A 21,724-nucleotide genomic window follows, 5' to 3' on the forward strand; every position below is an offset into this window, starting at 1 on the left:
GGACAGAGTTTATATACAATGAGAAAAAAATAATTGAGTGGTAGCAGAGTTTGGGCTGTTCAGATTACTTACAAAAGAGACACAATGCAATTCACTTTGAATATTTCTTTACGTGATTTTAGGTCATTAGAGTTGTTTAGCTAAATTGAGTTTTTAGTTAGAGACTGGAAAAATTCCTTTTGTGGCATACATTCTGGAATAGGGTTTTAACATCAAGTATTTGATCAGCAGAAATGAGTACTAATATTTAAAGCATTTGTAAGTTCAGCTTGGCAATAAAATTGCCTCTACCATGTGTTATAACTCTAGTGGATTAAGTAAAGGAAGGACAGGAAGAAAATTCCTGACTATAAGGAATGTATAGTCTCATTGGTAAGATAAGACAAGAAAACAGTATGCATAATTAAGTGCTAAAATTAAATTCCAATAAAAATTGTGTCATGTGAGTTAAGAATAGGGAGAGGGAAATTATTCATGGCTTTGGTATCATCTTAAGGTGAAAGATATTTCATGTGTCTTTTCTACTTGTTTAATATTGTCAGCTTTGGTATTCTCTGTTTGTTGGAAAAGGACATAACTGCCTTATCTTGAGAGAACTTTTTCCTCTATTTGAGGTGGTATGTTTTAAAGCTATCATTTTAATAAGATCACCAGTTATATTTTGGTGTGATAACATCTTATATGCAAATGTTTGAATGGATAAAAACTGAACGTATTCTTGTCACCTAGGAATGTCAAGTTCTACAGAAGTAGAAATGCAGTATGCCTCATAGGTATCTGTTTTACTTGGTTCCCATAGGCTTTCTGACCTGTTATTTGTAATATCTTTGCATATGTGACTCTGGAGTAAAAAAGTCTGATTTGTTTTTATCCAGATAAAATACATACTGCTTCTGGAGATCTTGGCCTAGTTATCTTTAGTTGTATTTAGCAAACATCTACAGTGTACTGCAGGGTGTCCAAAAGTCTCCATACCTAGGGAAAATGGGAAATTGTAACTAAGTGTACCTTTTTTAACAAAATAGTCATTTGCTACAAAGGAAGAGTTTTGTAATGAATATTTTGTAAATAAAGTTACATTCAGCTACAATTTCCCGTTTTTCCTATATGTGGCGACTTTTTGGACACCCTGTAGTATATCAATAGAATTTGCTTGAACTGAGACCCTTGCACTCTTTTTCTAAACCAAAGTACCTGCTTGTTCATGAGACATTCTCTGATAATCACTGGTTTTTGATGCATCTTTCTTCTCTGCAGCTTGTGCCCCAATTAGTTCGTATTTTAAAGAATCTCATCATGTCCGGATATTCACCAGAACATGATGTTTCTGGTATCAGTGACCCCTTTTTGCAGGTGAGGTTGAAAGAAAGTTTTGAATAAATGTCATACAAATTTAATAACTTTTGAGTAGGCCATTTCCTTTCTCTTAAGCCTATATTGGGTAAACATTTGGTACTTAATTAATTATATTAATAAATGGCTAGTGATGTGATTCTATATTTTATTAGATTAATAGGAGAAAATTATAGTTTTAATAGTCAAAATTATTTACTACTTAACTTTTCAATATAATAGAGCTCAGGTAGTAGTATTCTTTAGCTGTGGAAGAATGAAGTGTGGGGTACCTAATAACTTCATTGGATGTAGAAGCATATATAATGTCTCTAAAGATAATGTTTAAAATTCTTCTGTGTGATTTTTGATCATTTTTGATGGGATTTAAGACTTAATTTATTTGAATTTCATACCAAGCAAGTTTCCTTTGTGTGAGTCTTAATTTGTTGACACTTCTCATATTTTGTACATTAGGTACGAATTTTGCGATTATTAAGAATTTTAGGACGAAATGATGATGACTCAAGTGAAGCTATGAATGATATATTAGCACAGGTGAGTAGACCAAACTTCCATTATGTTAAATATTTATTTTAGTTTTGCAGAGAATAGAATGATTGTGGTTATATGGAGCAGTTTTTATTTGTATTTCCTCATTGGTGGATGTAATCACAAAATATCTCATTACCTCTGGATATTTTGGGGAGCATTGTTTTCTCACTCATGTCCTGCCCTGTTTGTCTTTTCAGGTTGCCACTAATACAGAGACTAGTAAAAATGTAGGAAATGCTATTCTTTATGAAACGGTTTTGACTATCATGGATATTAAGTCAGAGAGTGGACTTCGAGTAAGTCATTTTTAATTTTTTCCTCCTTCTAAACTTTTCATTTAGGATAATTCACTTGATCTTTAGTACTTTGGAATGGATTCCACTTGGAACTTGACTTTAGGAAGGAATGATGCAAAATGTATCATGCTGTGGTTTTGGTATCTGAAGTGTTATTCCCTCCCATTGAGGGCTTTATGTTTAACATTGATTAAAGTTTGGAAGATCTTAGGTATACTTAGGTTTATAGTAAGTAAATATTGTTGAGTCAAGGAAACATTTTAGAAAAGCTTTTACTAGAGCCACACTTTGGGCTCTATTCATCACTTCAAACAAAACAAGATATCATATTTGAGTTAATTTGTTTTTATTTTAAGAAATAAACATATAGAGTAAAAAACTCAAGCAGTACCAAAGGTAAGCAGGGAAGAAAATATCAGCCTTGTAGCTTTCAACATGTAGACTTCACTTCTCCTTCTAGAGGGAAATACTGTTACCATTTTCTAACATATTTTTTGAGATGTTTTATCCATATTCAAATGTCTGTACATGCGTATTTATTATTTTCTCCACTTAAAAAAACTCTTTATTTGAAATCATTTCAGACTCAAAAGTGCAAAAATAATTTAGAGTTCCCATATACTCTATATCTTTCACCCAGATTCCCCTCATGTTAACATTTTGTGTAATTATAGTGTAATTATCAAAACTAAGAAAGTGATATTGGTACTATACTATTAGCTAAATTATAGATTTTATTTAGATTTTGCCAGTTTTTCTATTGATGTCATTATTCTGTTCCAGAAGCCAATCCATGACCCCACATTGCATTTAATCGTCGTATCTCCTTAGTCTCCTATAATCTGTGACAGTTCCTCAGTCTTTCCTTTCCTTGGCTTTTATAACTTTGACACTTTTGAAGTATTGATTAGTTACTGGTTTTGTCCACTGTAAAGTTGTTATTTTTCTCTTTGTAATTAAAAATATTTGAGGGGATATATTTTTTTTTTTTTTTTTTTTTTTTTTGAGACAGAGTCTCGCTTTGTTGCCCAGGCTAGAGTGAGTGCCATGGCGTCAGCCTAGCTCACAGCAACCTCAAACTCCTGGGCTCAAGCAATCCTGCTGCCTCAGCCTCCCAAGTAGCTGGGACTACAGGCATTCGCCACCATGCCCGGCTATTTTTTGTATATATATTTTTAGTTGGCCAATTAATTTCTTTCTATTTATAGTAGAGACGGGGTCTCGCTCTTGCTCAGGCTGGTTTCGAACTCCTGACCTCGAGCAATCCGCCCGCCTCGGCCTCCCAGAGAGCTAGGATTACAGGCGTGAGCCACCGCGCCCGGCCTTGAGGGGATATATTTTAAGACTATATAAATATCCTGTTCTCTTCAGACTTTTGGCCACCAATTTTAGTATCTACTAGAAGATCTTGCCTAAGATGGTATTCTAATGATAATTTTCTATTTCTCTCATTTTTTTCTCATTAAATAATTGGAAATTCTTCTGTAAAAGGATTTGACCCTTCTCCCCCATGAATTTATTCATTCACTCAATCATTTATTAATATTAGAATTGATAACCCATAGCCTTGTAAGAAACAAATTTACTAACTAGAGTATAATGTTTGTGTATAGTTTTTTTTTTTGTCTGTAGCATTACAGTATCCAGTGAAGTAACCAAAGTAACTTAGGTTAAGTTCTTTTCCTCTTCCCGTACCTTTCAAACAAAATGATAACATACCATATATATTGTTCGGCACCTTACCTTGTTCACCTAACATTATCTCGTAGCTAGTTCCATATTCACATATACAGATATATCTCTTTTTAAATTTTTTTCTTAATTGTGATAAAATGTACATAACACAGATTTTACTATTTTAACCATTTTTAAGTGTACAGTTCAATGGCCTTAGTATTTTTACATTGTTATGTAACCAATGCCATCATTTATCTCTAGAACTTTTTTGTCTTTCCAAACTCTGTATCCATTAAACAATAACTCTCCATGCTCTACTACCCCTGGCCCCTGGAGACCACAGTTCTTCTGTCTCTGTGAATTTGAACTTTCAGGAACCACTGAAAAGATACAGGAAAAAAACCACCCAAAACCAAAGTGTTTTTCCTACTCTTTAGTCTCTGCTCTCATACAGTCACTCAGTACTTCATTTCTGACACCAGATGTGTGAGGGTATTTCCTCACACATCAAACAGTTCTCTAGTGGATACCAGCTGGGTATCCTGATTCAGTTCTGACACTGTCTACCTGGAGGTAGTGTGAGGTCTCACAAGTTAAGGGCTCAGTCCCACAAGACTAACCCCCACTTCAGATGCTAGTGGTAAGTGTAGCTTCTAACCAACCAGCTAGATCAGTCCCTTCTGGGGTTTGATTAATTTGATAGAGTGGCTCCCAGAACTCGGGGAAACACTTTACTTATGTTTACTGGCTTGTTAATATAAAGGATATTACAAAGGACGCAGAGGGACAGCCAGCTGGGAGAGATACACAGGGAAAGGCATACAGGAGGGAGTGAGGGAGCCATGCCCTTTCCACGTGATCTACCTTCCAGGAAGCGTGTTCAGCTATCTGGAAGATCCTCTATACCCTGTTCTTTTGGGTTTTTATGGAGGCCACATTATATAGGCATGATTGATTAAACCATTGTCCATTGTTGATTGGCTTAACCTTCTGTACTTCCTCTGGGAGAGTGGTGGTTGGAAGGCTGAAAGTTCCAACTCTCTAATCACTTGATTGATTCCCCTGGCAACCAGCCCCCATGCTGAGGCTTTCCAGGAGCCCATCTAGAGTCACCTTATTAGAACTAAAGATGGTGTCACCTGGGATATTCCAAGGGATTTAGGAGTTGTATGCCGGGGAAGATAAAGAACAAATATGTATTTCACAATATCACAGTACCTCATATAAATGGAATCAGGCAATATCTATCCTTTTGATAAACAGATTGTCTTATTTCATTTATCGTAGTGTCTTCAGGGTTGATCCATGTTGTACCATGTATCAGAATTTATTCTGTTTTAATGGCTGCATAGTATTCCATTGTATGGGTATGCCCTAGTATATTTAGCAGATTTGCTATTCATGGACTTTTAGGTTGTCTCCTATTGTTTGTGATTTGCCGTACTGCTGCAATAGACCTTTGTGTGTATATACAATTATGTTTGCCAGATAAATTTCTAGAAGTAAATTGTTAACGCAGAGGATATATTTTTATTTTAAATATTTATGGTTATGGCTAGATTTTCCTCTAAATATTGTTCTTTTACTGACAATATCAAAACCTAATCAAAACCTAATAAAACATAATCTTCATTCACTTACTGTTGAAATATAACATGATTTTAAGAGTTTGCTTTTAGATTTTTAGGGGTTGGTTTGTTTGTTTATTTTGGTTTTTTTTTTTTTTTTGAGACAGAGTCTCGCTTTGTTGCCCAGGCTAGAGTGAGTGCCGTGGCATCAGCCTAGCTCATAGCAACCTCAAACTCCTGGCTCAAGCAATTCTCCTGCCTCAGCCTCCTGAGTAGCTGGGACTACAGGCATTCGCCACCATGCCCGGCTAATTTTTTTTGTATATATATTAGTTGGCCAATTAATTTCTTTCTATTTTATAATAGAGACGGGGTCTCGCTCTTGCTCAGGCTGGTTTCGAACTCCTGACCTCGAGCAATCCGCCCGCCTCGGCCTCCCAGAGAGCTAGGATTACAGGCGTGAGCCACCGTGCCCGGCCTGTTTATTTTGGTTTTTTTGTGTTCTTTTTGCTAATAGTCTATAAAATACCAGTCATTGTCTTGAAATAGTTTTGTACCCATCAGAGACCAGGAAGTGGTCCTTAGAGTCAGGAAACAACATAAATATTTAATTTTTTAACCTATACTGTTTCTCTCTAGGTTCTAGCCATAAATATCCTGGGTCGTTTCTTATTGAACAACGACAAAAATATTAGGTAAGTCAACTAAGAAATATCTTGTCTTGGATATTATAAAACCAATATTTTCATGAGTGACTTTGATCAAGTTTACACATGTATTAAGTGACCTATCTAGAACTTCAACTCAGAATTTTTTGTTTAGTCTGGACCAGACTACTATTGTGTAAGGAATTTAAGCATTTGCCTCATGGCTTAATTTTTACTACTATTTTTTCTATAAATCAGAGGTCAGCAAAAATTTTCTATAAAAGGTCACACGGTAAATTTTAGGATATATGGGCCACAAGGTCTCTGTGGCACCTACTCAACTCTGCTTCTTAGCATAAAATCAACCATAGATAATATGTAAATGAGGAGTGTACCTTTGTCCAATAAAAATTGATTTACAAAAACTGCAGAGGGCTAGATTTTGCAGGTGACTAGTTTGTTGACCTCTGCTCTAAGAAGAAAAATATAACATTTCAGGTAGCAAATCTGTACTGTTTTTGTGAATTCCAGCTATTTTTTTTTAGGTACATGAATTAATCGATCAGTGTTATCTTTTATTTTGTTACTAGTCTATATATGTAGTATGTCTTGTTTGCCTGTTATTCTAATCAGGAAGAATTTTTCTTACCATGTTAAGAAAAGATGTGGAAATAATGATTGTGCCACCCTGAATTATCTTCTCTTTCTAAAAGAATTTTTCAACACTTAGATCTTAAACTCAGTTTTTATAGAGGCAATCAAAAACAGAGAAAGTGCAATGGTTAAATTAAAATAATTTCTTCATGTAGTTTGGGGCTAAGGCAGCCTGAAAAATCATATTATATGCTTGTTTTATTATTTGGAAAATTTTGAAAGAATTGAGCCAATTACTTTTTTTTTTTTTTTTTTTTTTTTTTGAGACAGAGTCTCGCTTTCTTGCCTAGGCTAGAGTGAGTGCCGTGGCGTCAGCCTAGCTCACAGCAACCTCAATCTCCTGGGCTCAAGCAATCCTGCTGTCTCAGCCTCCCGAGTTGCTGGGACTACAGGCACGAGCCACCATGCCCGGCTAATTTTTTATATATATATATTAGTTGGCCAATTAATTTCTTTCTATTTTTATAGTAGGGACGGGGTCTCGCTCAGGCTGGTTTTGAACTCCTGACCTTGAGCAATCCGCCCGCCTCAGCCTCCCAGAGTGCTAGGATTACAAGCGTGAGCCACCGCGCCCGGCCCTGAGCCAATTACTTTTAAAAGATTAGTCTTTTTAAAATTTTTTTAAATAAATAATTTTTACAAAATTTTCATTCTTTATTTTTTAGAAATGATAGAGTCTGAACAGAGAGAGAGATTAAATAGTCTTGACCATTAATGTAAATCTAAATTAAAATCTTCTCTTTGTTGCCACTATTTTAAATGATGGTATCTTTTAGCCCTTTTTTGTTGTTGTTGTTGAGCCAGGTTCTTGCTGTGTTTCCCAGGCTGTTGTTGAACTCCTGGGCTCAGGCGTTCCTCTCGCCTCAACTTCGTGATAGCCGGGACTATAGGAACGTACTACCACGTTTCCTAATTTAAAAAATTTTTTTGTGTGTGAAAATGGGTCATAGCTATGTTGCCCAGGCTGGTTTAGAACTCCTGGCCTCGAGCAATCCTCCTGCCTCAGTCTCCCAAAGCATTGGGACTATAGGCATGAACCACTACACCTGGCCTCTTATACCTTTAAAATGTTATCTTTAAGTATTTAAAACTGGGTGCTTTCCCTTATCCATTAGACATCCTTTTTTTCATTATTTAGGCAGAGGAAAACTATCCTGAATTTTACATCTTAACTTTGTTATTCTGCAACTTTGTTTCATTCAGATATGTAGCTCTGACATCTTTGTTGAAGACAGTGCAGACAGATCATAATGCAGTACAGAGACACAGAAGCACAATCGTGGACTGTCTTAAAGATTTGGATGTCTCAATAAAACGGTAACAAACTGAGAATCTTTATCAGTCTAGTGGTTTGGGTAAATTAAGTGACAGAAACAGATTATTAATGGTTTGTCCCCCCCGCCCCCCATACTTTATAATAGTTTTGAGAGCAAAAGTGTTGACATTGGTATATTTAGTCATTGTGTTCACAGATGAACTTTCTGCAGAGTGAGTGCAGAGAGAGTTTTCTTAATAAAGGATTGACAGGAAGAAGTTTAGGTCAATTAAGGGGGCCAATAAGAAATACGTAAGTGCCCACTAAAGTTGTCCTTGGTTCTTTAGTAAATATAACAGATACAGATAAGCTGGGCAGAAGTTTGCTTAACAGGGGTACTGTGCTTTGTGTGTTGGAGGATGAAAATAAGGAGTGATCCATCGGCTAAGTGTCTTATCACAATGCTGAAACTCAAATTACTGACAACACACATTTTTTGCAGTACTTACGCCCCAGGATCCCCAGGCAGCCCATGTTTCTTAGAACAGTGTATCCTGAGATGACTGTTAGGCAGCAGATAGCACTCTCAGAAAGCATACATCTCTTCCCCCAATGGAGCAATTCTGCTGGTTCTCCTCTTAGAATTTAGATGTTTGTAAAGCCTAGCTATAATTGGCCTCAATGAACTTTCGGTTGTATGTTCAAATTCAGAACAAAGTAGATTTAAAATGATCCCTGAAACCGGTTACAAAGATTTATTGAGTTCCTTTTATTTGCATGGAAGAGGTGCTAAGTGCTTGGGCAATTTAAAGATAAGTCTTGGACTTAGTAACATCAACTTTTATGTAGCGCTTTGCAAATGGTTTTGTAAGCACCCTGTCAGCTGGTTCTCAGAGCAAGCCAATGGGAGAGCCTAGGCTAGGCAATTATTTCTATCCCCAATTAACAAATCAGTTAAAATACAGCCCCAAAGGGATCAAAGGACTTACCCTAAACTTTAATCCTTATAAGGACAGTCCTGGAAACAGATATTAGCCTCTGACTCCTATTGTGTTGTTTCTGTATAGCTCATTACTGGGCTTTGAATTTCAAAGATTCTGGAGATTCAAAGTAAAAGCTCAGAATCTGGGGCCGAACTGCCTCATTTCAAATCCTAGCTCTGTCTTTTGTAAATGGGATCAAATTACTTAAACTTTCAGTGCCTCAGTTCTCTCATATATAAAATGCAGATAGAAGAGCACCCACTTCATGGGGTTATACAGGCTTAATTGAATTAATATATATAAATTACGTAAACACTATATAATAGCTATTATGTCTCTAAGGATTGAATTTTTGTTGCTTTTATATTAGCCACAAACCTTGGTAAGTTCTTTGTATTAAATTAGTATTTCTGAAAGTCAGTGTACATACAGTGTTTGAAATTATTGACCAAATACGGAATAACCTTAGAACTTTTATATGTTAAACATATTCATTTTTGCCTTCTTGCCAAATTTAATAGGCAGTTATAGAAACTCTTATTTCCCCTCAAAGCACATGCCATTTTTTTCCTTTTCATGGCCCTCATTTTCCCTTTGAGTTTGGTTTTAGACTAATTTTCTGTATATCTTTTATGTAAACTATGTTACATCATCTTTGCACAGAAGTGGGGTATAGTAGATGTAGAGTATGGTGACTTAATGGGTCACATTTTTAGGGAATAATGCAAAGAGGTATTATCACTGGGTAATGATTTTGTTGCCCCTTCTTTTGAGCCTCTTAAATAATTCTAAATTTCAGCTTCATAGAATAGACTGTTGAACCCAAACCACATATTTGGTCATTAGTAGTGTATCTCTTAGGGAGTTTTGAAGAAAAGTATTGAATGAAGATTCAAAATATCAGAACTAACTTTGATTAAATAAGAATAAATCTCTTTGATTATCTTGTGTATAAAAATTGGGATCACAGGATTGTGTAAGGGCATTAACACATCTGCCAGTGCTTGGTGCTCAGAGAGAGCAAACCTGGGTCTTTGTTTCATTCCCACTGTAAGCATCATAACTTTTTTAATTTTTCCCCTCTGCAAGGCGTGCAATGGAGTTGAGTTTTGCCCTGGTAAATGGGAATAATATCCGAGGCATGATGAAGGAATTACTTTATTTTCTGGATTCATGTGAGCCAGAATTTAAAGCAGACTGTGCATCTGGAATCTTTCTTGCTGCAGAAAAGTAAGATTTAATTTTTATTTTATTGGTAAAAGATGCTTGAAACTTTTGGGGGAGCATCTTTAAAACATGGGGAAAATGCTATAAATATGTTTAAACATTTATTTCAAGCTCCCAATTATAAGTTAGCTTTAGAAGGCCATTACAGCCAGCATTTTAATATGTTAAGAGTAAAAATAATTCCCACTTTTATGAAATCTCCTCCTTTATCTGTTCTTTAACTTCTCATCTATTATGCAGTTTTTATGAAGGGAATAGAAAAGTTAGAGCATCTGAGTCGGATGCCATGGCTCTCGCCTGTAATCCTAGCACTTTGGGAGTCTGAGGGAGGAAGATTACTTGAGGCCAGGAGTTTAAGACCAGCCTGGGCAACATAGCAAGACCCCGTCTCTACAAAAAGTAAGAAAAATTAGCTGGCCATGGTGGCGTGTGCCTGTAGTCCCAGCTACTGGGAAGGCTGAGGCGGGAGGATCACTTGAGCCCAGAAGTTTGAAGTTGCAGTGAGCTTACGGTCACACTGCTGCACTCTGGCCTGGGTGCAAGACCCCGTCTCTATTAAAAAAAAGAAAGAAAGAAAAGCTACAGTGTCTGAATTGTAGTTCTATATAAAACTTAAGGAGGAAGTACCTCAAGATTTTAGTAGTACTGCTATTCTGTCTCTTTTTCCATTCTTAATTTAAGGAAATGAGTTTCTAGTCTTGGTATTGTCTGGATCTGAGAATAGTCCCTTTTCTTCTTTGTTCTTTATTTTCTGTCCTGACTGTATGATTTGTTTTCTGTGAAACCGAAATTCCATTTCTCAGCTCAGCAACTCCTATTACAATATAATGGGAAATATCTGAGTTTGACTATATACCATTTTATCATTCTTTGAAATGGCATTTACTGCTAGGTTTGAAGATGAAATGTCTCCATATATACTATACTTACATATCCAGGGAACCTAGAAAAGACTTCACGGCAGGATTTTTGAGTCACTGAATATAGTATACTTTACAGTTTCCAATTTTTTCACCCTGTGCCATTTTTTTCTCAGGTATGCACCTTCCAAACGGTGGCATATAGACACAATTATGCGTGTTTTGACAACGGTAAGTGGCTTTTCTCAGTAAGTGTATAGTAAGTGCACTATGAGTAAAACTAAAACAGCATGAGGGAACACAGTGATGTCAGGGTAGGGTGGGATATGGGGCAACTGGCTAAGTGTTTTAGGTAGAGTAGCCAGGGAGATCTCTCAGAGGAGGTAACATTGGAGTAGAGGCCTCAGTGAAATGAGGATCAAGCCATGCAGGGATCTTGAGGGAGAGGATACTAGTCAGAGGGAGCAGAAAATGTAAAGATCTGAGGTAGCCACAAGCTTGGCCTGCTTGGAGAGCAGCAGGAAGGCAAACGAAGCCAATAAAGTAAGAGGCAGGGTGGAGGTCAGAGAGATGAGCAGGGGCCAGGTTATGTAAGGCCATATAGTTTGGGTTTTATTTTGAATATGATAGGAAGCTCTTTCAGGGTTTTGAATGACTAAATTTATTCAGGATTTCCAATTCCTTTTTAGAAGGTATCCTTTCTTTGGTATTCTTCCAGAATTTGGAAGATTCTCTGTTTTTCATTCAATAATAGACAGTGAGTAGAGATTTAAGAGTAAAAATGAAAGTGTAGTAGCATACAAATAAAACATAACTATATCTAATAATGTCACCAGGAGTAGATACTATAGAGGAAAATACTTACAAATTTGACTATGTTAAAATTAAAAACTTGTATAGCAAAAGGGAAAATAAATCTGTAAATTTAAAAGGCAAATGACAACTAGGGGGAAACATTGTGACGTATGACAGTATGTTATTATTTTTATTTTTGAGACATGATCTCACTCTGTCACTCAGGCTAGAGTGCAGTGGTGCAATCATAGCTCATTGCTTGGGTAAAGTGATCCTGCCTCAGCCTCCTGAGTAGCTGGGACTGTAGGTGTGCACCACCATGCCTGGCTAAATTTTAAAGGTTTTTTTTATGGAGACAGGGTCTCACTATCTTGCCTTGGCTGGTCTTGAACTCCTGGCCTCAAGTGATCCTCCCACCTCGGCCTTCCACAAGTGCTGGGGTAACAGGTGTGACAACTGTGCCCAGCTTATTATTTTTAATCTGTAAATAATTTACAACTAATGGGAAAATGGAATAATTGGCAATTGACAGGCAATTTACAAAAGAAGAATGAAATGGCTAATTAACCTTTGAAAAAATACTCTTACTAGTAAAGAAATAGTAAAATAAAAGTGAGGTATCATTTTTTCGCATATCATGCCTTTTAATTCCTAGTGTTAGAAAATGGAGAAACAGGCAGTACTTTCCACTTTATAGAGGTATAAGATGATGCCACCTTTTCAGTGTATAGTTTGGTAGCATGTAGCTGAAATCTTAACTTACACCTTTTGATTCATTAATTAAATTTTTAGGGCTTTGGAAAAATAAAAGGACAAGTATACAAAAATGTATAAATAGAAATGTTCATCCCAGTTTTGTTTATAACAGAGGAAAACTGGAAACAACTAGTAGTTGTTTAATCCCCAAATGGGGATTAAGTAAATTATGAAACATCTGTAGTGAGGGAGTGATGCTATTAAAATTATGATTTACATGTATTTGTTGCTGCAGAATTCTATCTGGGGCATAGTAGTTTTCTAGTTTACTTACAATGAATTAATTTTATAAAAGGTTAAAAGTTAATGAATGTGATTAATAATGGTAAAAATTATATTCTCACAAAAGACGTGATGAATCAGGACATATTTTCTTATTTTTGTGAGGCCTAAAAGAAGGGAAAAATTAGAGCTCCTGAAGGAAAATGTTTATCAAAAACCATTTTTTTAAATGCTCCTACTTTCCATTTTTCCAACTGGCTTATGTTCGTTCTCTTTATATGATCATGTGATTTTTTTCCTTTAACCTGTTGATGTGCTGGATTACATTGCCTTAATTTTGAATGTTGAATGTTATTCTTACCTGGATTTATATCCCACATGATCGTGATGTATAATTCTTTTTATACATTGTCAGATTTGATTTGCTAATATTTTGTTGAGGAGTTTCACATCTAAGTCCATGAGAGATACTGGTCTATACTTGTAATGTCATCTTTGACCTATTTGCTATTTGGAAGTAATGATGATTTAATCTCTAAATATTTGGGGATTTTTTTTTTTCTGGCTATCTTTGCATTACTTATTTCTAGTTTAATTTCATTGCAGTCTAAGAACATATTTGTATGATTTCTATTCTTTTAAATTTGTTAAGATATTTTTTATGACCCAGAATGTGGTCTCTCTTGGTTCGGTGGGTTTGAGAAGAAACTGTATATTCTGCTATTGTTGGATGAAACAGGGTATAAATGTCAATTATACTATGCTGATGCTTTCTCCTACTTTAAGCACTCTGCTTTCTCTGGTTAGTGAAGAATGTAAATAAGTCATCCCACAAATTACCTACTTTTTAGCATCTTACATTTCCTTTTGACCATTTTTCTAAACTTCTATCTCTGTGTTTGTGTTTCTTAACAGGAGTGAGCATCTCAATCACCTGGGGTTTTTTTTCTCTCTTTTTTTTTTTCTTTTGTCTTTTCAACCTTTCCAAAATACACATGGTTAGGCCTGGTTTCAGTATTGTATATCAGATCAAAGCTTGGATAATTAAATATAAAATATCTCCCATTCCTGAGGCTAATGTTGGTTCCATAATATATACAAACACTAGTTTTTAAAGGACAGTGTGATGTTTTAATAAATTTGCTTCTAAAAAGTTGTTTAATCCCTTTTATTTTATGTAATATGCTCATTTGAACTGTTTATGTACATCCCTCCTCTCCATCGCCTAGAGTAACATGACTACCGTAGCTCGCCCATCTGATTTTCTTTTTCTTTTCTTAGAATAAATCATGACATGTGAAACCATCTGATTTTTAAAGAAATTATTATGGGTACATAATAGTTGTACCCTATATCTTTATAGTAGGATACATCTGATGTTTTGATGTAGGCATATAATGTGAATTAATCAAATCAGGGTAATTAGGTATCTATCACCTCAGGCATTTATTGTTTCTTCATGTTAGGAACACTCCAATTCCACTTTTAGTTATTTTAAAGTATATCCTAAACTTGCTGTTGATTATAGCCACTTTGTTGTGCTATCAGATATTGTTCATTCTATCTATCTAACTTTATTTTGCACCCATTAACCCTCCCCACTTTATCCACCCCCTCCCCACTAGCTACCCCTCCCAGTCTCTGGTAACCATCATTTTACTGTCTCCATGAAATTAAGACCATCTGATTTTAATACCAGTGCTAGGAAGTTGGCGGAAGGGAGAGGTGTTTGTAATTAAGTTCTAGTGAATGTACTTCTCAAATTTTGAATTTTTAGGTCTCATTTGTTTTCAGTAGAAAAGGTCTTTCTTGAAATTTTAAATCTCTATATTTTACTTTTAATTTGGACAAAGAGTTTTTTTGATAAAATTTAAAAACTTAAAATATTTAAGACTTTGATGTTTGAGCTGCTATGAACCTGAAAATTGGAACCAAGTTTGTCTTAATCTTTTAACAACAGTAATAATAGCTAACACTTCTTTTCATTGTTATGTGTTTCTAGAGGTAACCGTTTGCATTTCCTTTCAGGCAGGAAGTTATGTTCGTGATGATGCGGTTCCCAATTTGATCCAGTTAATAACCAATAGTGTGGAGATGCATGCCTATACTGTCCAGCGCTTGTACAAAGCAATTCTTGGTGATTATTCTCAAGTAAGTCTTCATTTTCTTTTTATTTTAGGGGGAAAAAAATTACCCTTTAATTTCCTACTATGTCCTTACTACTAACACACTTGGTGTGCTCAGTTTTGACCTTTATAATTAGACGATGTATGATTTGCATTAGTATCTTTGGAAGGACTGAAGTCCTTGACTAACAGTGGCTTTCTTTTGGCAGCAACCTTTGGTACAAGTGGCTGCGTGGTGTATAGGTGAATATGGTGATCTTCTTGTATCTGGCCAATGTGAAGAGGAAGAGCCTATTCAGGTACCCCTTGTCACTGTTGGTTAAGGAGGGGGGAAATAGTGTTTTTGGTTTGGGAGAGTAGTGTTTAATGGGGAGTTGAGGTTGATTACTTGAAAACTTTTTGAAGAATTAATGCTAGAATTTTATTGGGAAACCTGCCATTTTTTTGAGATGGAACTTACTGAACCATTTTGAGATTTTAAAACTGCTTTAGGCTTTATTCCCTACCCTAGTAGCCTGAATTGTTATTTTTCTTATCCTCTGGTTGATAAAAAGAAATGAGACATGTGTTTCCATTGCTTAGTAAGAGATTCGTTAGGGAAAATTGTGGCAACAACACTGAACTCTCTGTATCTTTTCCCTTTCTTCCTCTACTTCTGCCCCTTCAAATTGCCATATTCCTCTCAGCCCCGAGTGGTCATTTTCCACTCCTTTTACCTCCCTGCTACCCGCTTTGGTTGACAGAACAGCATGGACAGTTACCTTTGCAAAACACAGGTTATGTTAGGGGCTTGTGTAATGATAGGAATGTCTTTCTGGTGACATCCTCTGGCTTGACATCAGCTTTAGATGTTTGATCTTACCATTCATTGTACATGGTTTTTTACTTTTTCTCCTTCCTCCCCAGGTAACAGAGGATGAAGTGCTGGATATTTTAGAAAGTGTCCTAATCTCTAATATGTCCACTTCTGTGACACGAGGTTATGCCCTCACTGCCATTATGAAGCTTTCTACTCGATTCACTAGTACTGTAAAGTGAGTATTGAAGAAAAGTAGGGGGAACAGGCTGTTTTGTAATTTTAAAATCTTTTTATTATGGAAAATTTCAAGCAGAGAGAATAGTAAAATAAATTTGCATTTATTGCTCCACAGTCATGATTATCCATTCATAGTTCATCTTTATCTATGCTTTGCTCTCTCTCATTCTCCTACTCCACTGTGGATTATTATTATTATTATTAGTAGTAGTAGTAGCAATAGTAGTAAGTGGAGAAGTTAGTCCCCACGTAAGTGTTACTGAGTGATGGGCTCCCTGCCTGATGCACATAGAAGCCAATACTATGTATGGTACCAGCTTTTGAGAAAAGGAAAAGCTTTATTGCAAGGTTGACTGGCAAAGAGACTGGTGACAATGCTCAAATTCTTCTTCCTAAGCTGGGGTCTGGGGGTGGGTTTTATAGGCAAAAAGCAACTATGAGGAAGATAGGAAAATGCAAGGAGGCATGATGTGATCGGGTTATGCACCAGTTCATTGGCTCTTAAGTTCATACTGCAGCAAAACAGGACACCCCTTGCTTAATTCATTTCATACTCCTTAACACATTAACTGTCATATGAGTTGTATTTAACTCATGCTAGTTTGGAGCTCAGAGGCCTCAAAGCATATGTAACTCTAACATCTCTTCAGCTTGGGAGCCTCTGGAACTATTTTTTTTTTTTTTTTTTTGAAACACTGTCTCGCTTTGTTGCCCAGGCTAGAGTGAGTGCCATGGCATCAGCCTCGCTCACAGCAACCTCAATCTCCTGGGCTTAAGCAATCCAAATGGCTCAGCCTCCCGAGTAGCTGGGATTACAGGCATGCGCCACCATGCCTGGCCAATTTTTTCTATATATATTAGCTGGCCAATTAATTTCTTTCTATTTATAGTAGAGACGGGATCTCACTCTTGCTCAGGCTGGTTTTGAACTCCTGACCTCGAGCAATCCGCCCACCTCGGCCTCCCAGAGTGCTAGGATTACAGGCGTGAGGCACTGCGCCCAGCCTGGAACTATTTTTTAAGTTGCATATAACTCACACACAGAAAACAATAAAAAATAAATTTTTCATTAATTAGAAAGGATTGTTTTGTTTTCGTAGTTTTTATTCCCTTTTTTAATAAAACACCTTGGCCTGAAGGAAAAAAAATTTTTTCTGGTGTGGCAGTCGGTGTGTTAATCTGAGTATTTATACAGTTGACTTTTTCACTCTGGGGGGCTCTAAGGTCACTAATCAGGTACATTTGGTTCATCTGTGCATACTGGGGTTACATGACTTGCAACCTGAGGGGCTATTGCAATTGAAAAGCAACTGGACATTCTGTTATTGACTAAGTCAAACCAATGTGAACTGGTTCTGCACTTATGTAAGGGTTTGGGTTTAGTATAGTATTTTCAGATGTCTGAATGGGAATAAAGTCATGTTTTGGTGATTAAATCTTTAAATTCTCTTTCCTATTTTGAATAAAAGTCAATTCTTGGGTCAGTTTCCCAGCCAAGCATATTTAGGATAAACTTAGTTCTCTTAGACTTTTTCTTCACTTTTTAATAGAAAGTCTTGTGGAAAATGGTATTTTTTACTTAGTCTTTAAATTGTGATCTAGAAGAATTTGGGCTCAGCATTTTTTTTTTTTTTTTTTTTTTGAGACAGAGTCTCACTTTGTTGTCCAGGCTAGAGTGAGTGCCGTGGCCTCAGCCTAGCTCACAGCAACCTCAAACTCCTGGGCTTGAGTGATCCTTCTGCCTCAGCCTCCCGAGTAGCTGGGACTACAGGCATGCGCCACCATGCCCGGCTAATTTTTTTATATATATATCAGTTGGCCAATTAATTTTTTTCTATTTATAGTAGAGACGGGGTCTCGCTCTTGCTCAGGCTGGTTTTGAACTCCTGACCTTGAGCAATCCGCCCGCCTCGGCCTCCCAAGAGCTAGGATTACAGGCGTGAGCCACAGCGCCCGGCCTGGGCTCAGCATTTTGATGCTATTACCTTTTTGTTGATAAAAACTTATTTTAGGCCGGGAATGGTGGCTCATGCCTGTAGTCCCAGCTACTTGGGAGGCTGAGGCAGAATGATCACTTGAGCCCAGGAGTTTGAAGTTGCTGTGAGCTAGGCTGACGACATGGCACTCTAGCCCTGGCAACAGAGTGAGACTTTTGTCTCAGAAACAAAAACAAAAAACTTATTTTAAAATTATGAAAGAAGTAATGAACAATACAGATTTCTTTTGTGACAAAGTAGTAAGTGCTAATTTGTCAGGCAAATTTTAAGCCATGAGATATTTAACAGGCAAAAACCCGGTGTTACAGTGAGAATAGTATAATGGTGAATATTGGATGAATGAAAATAAAGAAAAGATATTTTTTAAAAATTATATAAAGTAAGAAAAGATGAAGATGTGTGTTTCAAAATTTTTAACTAGAAAACTCTGGTTTAAACATTCTGCTTCTTTATGAATTTCCTTTTGGGTATTTGACTTTGTCCTTTTATCCCGTAGCCGAATTAAGAAAGTGGTTTCCATCTATGGAAGCAGCATTGATGTGGAACTCCAGCAGAGGGCAGTAGAATATAATGCACTTTTTAAGAAATATGACCATATGAGGTGAGTGAAAGAAACTAAGCAATGCATGTAGTACCTCTTAGCATCCTGAATACATTATCATGATTATCCATAAAGAATATTCATTCCTTGGGCTTTATTAACTGGACCTCATAACTCTATTTAGTTCTGATTGCATGGCTGCTTCTGTTTTGTTCATCTTCTATTTTTCTCTCAGCTTCTAAATAAAATAACTATGCCAGGTACAGTGCTAAGTTCCTGTAATCCCAGTGACTCGGGAGACTAAAGAGGGTGAATTGCTTGAGGCCTGGAGTTTGAGACCACCCTGGGTAACATAGCTAGACCTCATCTCTTAAAAAAAAAAAAGAAGAAGAAGAAGAAGAAATATTAGCCAGGTGTGGTGGCACACACACCTGTAGTCCCAGCTACTTCGGAGGTTGAGACAGGAAGATTGCTTGAGTCCAGGAGTTCAAGGCTGCAGTGAGCTATTACGGTGCCATTGTGCTCCAGCCTGAGTGACAGAGTGAAACCTCGTCTCTTTAAAAAAAGAAAGAAAATAACTGTTTTTTCATTCAACTCCATACCCCCTTTCTAATGCTTTGTTATGGAAAGTTTGCTTCATTTCCTGTTTTATTTGATTAAGATGTGGGAGTTATATTTTTTTCAAGAGAAATCTCATTCAAATCCCATCACCATCAACATTTTGGTGTTTGTCATCTTTTTTCTTCTATTATGCAGTATCTTCGTGATTGGAGACTGTTAATACCTACTGATTTACCTTTCTTTCATCCCAGTTTCTCTGCCACTGAAATATATGCTTCAGGATTTTGGTGTATAGTTTGTTTATTCAAGGTTTCTTGCTTGCCCTTAATCCAGCCAGGAATTTAGGTCATGTATTCTTATAATCCACCTTCTGTTTTTGTGTGTGTGTTGGGTGGGGATGGGAAATGGCTCTCCATGTTTGGCTTCAACATAAGTTTGTTGTAGTTTTTGGTAGGGAATCTAGGTTAACTGCCTAGAATTTAACCACTTCAGATTCTTCTAGGTCTGCCCTACTTGAGAGAATGCCCGTCATGGAAAAAGTGACCACAAATGGCCCCACTGAGATTGTGCAGACAAATGGAGAGACAGAACCAGCTCCACTAGAGACCAAACCACCACCCTCTGGGCCACAGCCCACCAGCCAGGTAGCCTTCCACTCTCTTATCTGGGGCTTCTGATGATCTTATGGTCCCTTATAGCTTATCTCTTAGTTGACTCCTTCTGTTCCTGGATTGGTTTTTGATTCTCCTCCTTATTTTTAAGTATTGAAAGAGTTTTGCATTAGATAGCAGACTAGAAAACTAATGAGTTGAGGTCTTATTTCCTTGTTTAGGCCAATGATTTATTGGATTTGTTGGGAGGAAATGACATAACACCTGTTATTCCAACTGCACCTACAAGCAAACCAGCTTCTGCTGGTGGAGAACTTCTTGATTTGCTGGGTGACATCAACCTTACAGGTGAGGCCAGTCTGGAGCTACTTAATGCCTGGATAGATATAGGGGCATTGGGGAAAAACTGCACCGAACAGACTTTTCAGCACATGAATCATTTGAAGATAGGGTAGGCTAAGTGAGAAGCAAGAATTGAATCTTCACAACATCTAGGGTGTAAGCTGCCGTGTTGATGTTCTAAAGATAATTCATAGGGATTCCTTAAAGCCTAATTTTTAATTTTGGGATAATACATTATTCATAGTATTTTAAGATAGAAAAGATTTTCACTTTTAGGCTCGAAAAGAATATATCTCACATCACCTCTGCTTTTAGTATCCTAAGACATGACTTTCTCTAGGTTCTTTTCTACTCGTGATTAGTTTTCAATAGCTATGGCCATTTGCGGAGAGATGTTAACCTACTGCCTACCTTTTGTCCTTCTTCCCCTCCTACCCTTCCTATAATTAAAGCAGTTGAAGGAGAAATTACTCACAGTATTCAAACATAACTTCATTTGGGAATATTTTTTCTTGTTTTTGTTCATATGTATTAGATATTTGTAATTGATGTGTTCTACAGTATTGTGAATTCCTGAGTTCAAGCATATCACTGTAGTGTATAACTTCTATCGTAAGTTGCAGTGTAAAGTATAGCTTAAAAGTTAAAGTGTCTTCTTTAAAAGCATAATGGAGAGTTAGAGCGTATATGACCTTGAGTTGAAAGCAGCAGTGGGATAAGGATGTTGGATGGTTAGGTAGACTCTGACTGGCTGATTTTTTTCCCTCTAATACAGCAGGCTCCCAGAGTTTAGGATTTATGTCTTTGTCTTAACAAAATTTCGAAATGTTACTTGTCATGTACTTTTGAGTCATTTACAAATCCTCAGATGCCAGAGTTGTGCTGCATAACTGGAAAATCAAAAAAACCCCATAATTAAAATATAGTGTATACTTCACTTAACATGTCAGCATTTTCATGTTAGTACATAGTCTTCATAATTGTAATTTTAGATGATGTCTAATATTTTATCAAGAAGTTTGCATTATTATTTACTTCAGTTTTTTACTATTGGGAATTTTGTTTCTAGATTTTTTCTTAGTTGCCTCAACAAATATTATTACATCAATTTGTCCTTATTTTAGATTATTTCATAGACTAAGCTAGTCTTTCTGAATCTGGTTAAAATTAGGATGACTGAACACTTACTTCACAGGGTATTTGTTAGGACTGCTGACCCACCCTGTGCATGACACTTGGCAAATATTATTTACTTTTTCCTCAATTTATATGGGTGCCAGTTTCATTGTACAGTCATGAGCATAAGCATTGTATATCATAATTTTTTTAAAGCCCTGTTAGGTAAAAAAAATTGAACCCAATATTTTGTTTTTTATTTTTTCAATCACAGAGAATGTTTAATATCTGTCTACATATTTGTATTTTAGATGAATTTCCTTTTTGAACATTCTTTTGGTATCTATAACTCATTTATCATGGTGTCTTAAAGTTTCATTTGGTTTTTGTTCTTTCTTTCTTGTTTCCCTAGTGTTATATGTAAAAGCAAAATGGTAAAATGTTTAAAAGCCAGATTTTCTTTCTTCCTTCATAATGTGTTTTAAGCACGTTTTTCCATTTTCTTTACATGACGTTTAAAAATTTTGAATTCTAGATTCTTTAATTCATCATTACAGCTTTATCCTA

General features: G+C 36.3%; 1 protein-coding gene and 1 non-coding gene across 2 annotated transcripts in view; both read left to right on the forward strand.

The window, feature by feature from the left end:
- The window catches only part of AP1G1 (adaptor related protein complex 1 subunit gamma 1), a 76,050-nt gene that overhangs the window by 40,994 nt on the left and 13,332 nt on the right, over positions 1 to 21,724 (forward strand). The window contains exons 7-19 of the mRNA XM_075995773.1: positions 1,258 to 1,353; positions 1,810 to 1,890; positions 2,085 to 2,183; positions 6,068 to 6,123; positions 7,933 to 8,046; positions 10,057 to 10,197; positions 11,231 to 11,285; positions 14,856 to 14,978; positions 15,163 to 15,252; positions 15,860 to 15,987; positions 18,483 to 18,587; positions 19,591 to 19,732; positions 19,921 to 20,047. Of these exons, the coding sequence (XP_075851888.1) occupies positions 1,258 to 1,353; positions 1,810 to 1,890; positions 2,085 to 2,183; positions 6,068 to 6,123; positions 7,933 to 8,046; positions 10,057 to 10,197; positions 11,231 to 11,285; positions 14,856 to 14,978; positions 15,163 to 15,252; positions 15,860 to 15,987; positions 18,483 to 18,587; positions 19,591 to 19,732; positions 19,921 to 20,047 (1,357 nt within the window). The remainder of the gene's footprint in view (positions 1 to 1,257; positions 1,354 to 1,809; positions 1,891 to 2,084; positions 2,184 to 6,067; positions 6,124 to 7,932; positions 8,047 to 10,056; positions 10,198 to 11,230; positions 11,286 to 14,855; positions 14,979 to 15,162; positions 15,253 to 15,859; positions 15,988 to 18,482; positions 18,588 to 19,590; positions 19,733 to 19,920; positions 20,048 to 21,724) is intronic.
- On the forward strand, positions 8,391 to 8,476 carry LOC142863014 (small nucleolar RNA SNORD71). Its single transcript, XR_012913901.1, has one exon. It is a non-coding gene; the product is annotated as a small nucleolar RNA SNORD71 (small nucleolar RNA).

The sequence above is a fragment of the Microcebus murinus genome, chromosome 20 (genome assembly GCF_040939455.1).
Source record: "Microcebus murinus isolate Inina chromosome 20, M.murinus_Inina_mat1.0, whole genome shotgun sequence".
NCBI classification, from domain to species: domain Eukaryota; kingdom Metazoa; phylum Chordata; class Mammalia; order Primates; family Cheirogaleidae; genus Microcebus; species Microcebus murinus.